The 2384-nt window shown below is 62.4% G+C and overlaps 1 protein-coding gene across 1 annotated transcript in view; it reads left to right on the top strand.

Moving 5' to 3' along the window:
- LOC130456974 (basic salivary proline-rich protein 2-like) overlaps positions 1-1990 on the top strand; it is an 18832-nt gene extending 16842 nt beyond the window's left edge. Inside the window, exons 2-3 of the mRNA XM_056814792.1 lie at positions 1137-1242; positions 1379-1990. Coding sequence (XP_056670770.1) covers positions 1137-1242; positions 1379-1990 — 718 coding nt within the window. The remainder of the gene's footprint in view (positions 1-1136; positions 1243-1378) is intronic.
- The last annotated feature ends 394 nt before the right edge of the window (positions 1991-2384 follow it).

Below are 2384 nucleotides of genomic sequence, written 5' to 3'. Positions count from 1 at the left end.
AGAAACTCAATCTGGGGTAACTGCAATCAGAAATGAAGCCAGTTAACCATTGAAGACTTACTACCATGGAGGAGGAAGAAGATGAGGAGGAGGAGAAAAAGAAAGAGATGAAGGAGGAGGAGCAGGAAGAGAGGGGGGGAGGAGGAGGGGGACGTCTAGGATTTTTTGAGTCTTTTGAGGTTTTCCAAGAACCTTCTGGATGTTCTCTCATTTTTTCAGTAGACACTTATTCTTGCTGTGGCTCCCTCTTTCCTAGTTTGCTTGATTATAATGTGGGATTCACTTTGTGCCAACTTAAGGAAATGCTCTCATACAATAAGTATAACCTTCTCTCCTAAATGAAGGGCCGGCCACCTTGGGCAGCTCATTTCTCAGAACACTGTCTATGATTAAAGTGACACTTGAACCTTGAGTCCAGTTTGTGTCAAGCTTAAGTCTGGCTCAACCCACAGAGCTAGAACCATGATGGCAAACCTATGGTACAGCAACTTCTCTGTGGCACGAGCATCATTGCCCACCAGAGAGAGTTACTAGCAAGGCAGAGGGGCTCCAGCGGGGCTGCTCCCTTCCCTCTCTCCACTGTGCCTCCCCACTCCTCTGCCCAGCACTCGCTCACTACCCCTGAGCAGAGCGCCAGGCCACTCCCTCCCTTCCTCCCAGGTCTCTGGGGGTAGCAGGGCACAGCACTCGGGCTGGGGTGGGATGGGGCATGGCACACAGTGTCTAAAAGGATCACCATCACTGAGATAGAGCAGCGTGTGGCTCCTTTGCAAAGGCTCTGAGCCAAGGGAAGACACATAGCTTTGCAGCCAGGCTCCACAGAAGCAGGGATGGAAGATATCATCGGGGCAGAAGGTAAATGTTTTAACAATCAGCTCTCACTGAAAATTTAACTAGTCCATTTGAACTGGCTCCAGCGCACGCTCCTGGAGGACGAAATGGTGCAGGAGAGAGCAGGGCCCAGAGCCATTCTGCCCCAGCCCTTTGGGGAGGGCAGAAGGCGGGCGTGTGTGTAACCCCTGAACAAATGCCAACGACAACGTTGTCCCGTGAGGCATCCACCGTCCCTCGACCACGCCGCCCTTCTTCCCCCCTCCTCTTGACCGAGCAGCCTGAGGTGGCCCTCTGGCCCCCAGCAGCCCGCTGGCGGAGCTCCCAGCACGAGCCCAGGGGCCGTTTCTCCTTGCTAAGAATGCCAACCCTGGTGCCTGGAGGCAGCCTGGGCGGGAGGAGGGGCTGCCGGTAGCTGCCAGGAACACCCTCCTGGTCCCGCCTTTCCCAGCATCCCTAGCGCGCTGCCCAATAAGGAGGGCATGACTCGGCCTCCGTCCTTGGGCCCGAGGCCTTCTGGCCCACAGTGCCCCCCCGTACCCCCGAGGTCCGGGGCAGGAAGACGCGGAGCCGCCTGACCCTTCTGGAAGGCCGCCGGAGTCAGCTGAAATCTGGGCAGGCCCAGGCTGCAGCCACTGCTCACCGCCCTTTCCTAAGGAACGAAGAACTCAAAGGGAGGGGGCCGTGGGGGGCGCGATGGGAGGAGTGCCGGGAACCGCCCCCAGGACACGAGGAGGACGCTGGGAAGTCCTCCGGGGAGTCCGGGAAGACCGTGCGAACCGATGCACAGCGAAGGGAGGAGAAGCAGGAAAAGAGCCTCGTGAGGAAGCCCAAGCCGGAGCCCCGAGAAGAGAGGGGCCGAGGAGCCTCGCAAGGCCCTGCTCTCGGCCTCTTGAACCCCGGCTCCGCTCTGACCCCTCCCAGCCCCGTCTCAGGGGACTCTGACTCGGGCTGCATTCCGGGCCCGGATCGGATCCCTCCACATTCTCCAGGCTGGCCTCCTCCCACCAAGGGGGGCGCACAGCCCCCACGTGGGGGCCTCCGGCCTTCAGGGCTCGAGGCGCTCCGGCCACGTCCCTCAGCACGCCGGGAGGGCCCTGGGGCCCTCCAAGGCAGCTGGCGCCCCGCGGGGCCCCTCTCCTCTGGGGGGGCTCGCTAGTGCTCGGGCTTCGGGGACTTCAGCGGTGACCACGAGGCCCCGTGTGAAGCCGGCCTGAGCTGACCGGCCAAGGGGGGATCGGCCGGCCTCTCGCTCTCCCCAGCTGGCCCCTTCGGCTCGTGGGGCCTCCCCGGGGCTCCTCGGAGCCATCCAGACACGGGCAGAGGCCAGGCAGCGACGCTTGGCCAGGGGGACGGCCGGGGGGCATCTCGGGCCCAAGCGAGCTGCTCCTCTCCAGGAACACGTGCCAAGCCAGACTCGGCCAGGAACGGGCCAGCCCTGCGCTTGCAGGGGGGGGGGATGGGCAGAGGCCAGAGGCAGGGAGGCAGCCCCTCCCCCCGGAGAGCTTCTCTCCTCTGGGCCCTGCCCAGGACACTCGGGCTCCGACGGAGCC

Source organism: Monodelphis domestica, chromosome 2, assembly GCF_027887165.1.
Source record: "Monodelphis domestica isolate mMonDom1 chromosome 2, mMonDom1.pri, whole genome shotgun sequence".
In the NCBI taxonomy this organism is placed as follows: Eukaryota; Metazoa; Chordata; class Mammalia; order Didelphimorphia; family Didelphidae; genus Monodelphis; species Monodelphis domestica.
This window is presented reverse-complemented; position numbering and strand designations above follow the sequence as displayed.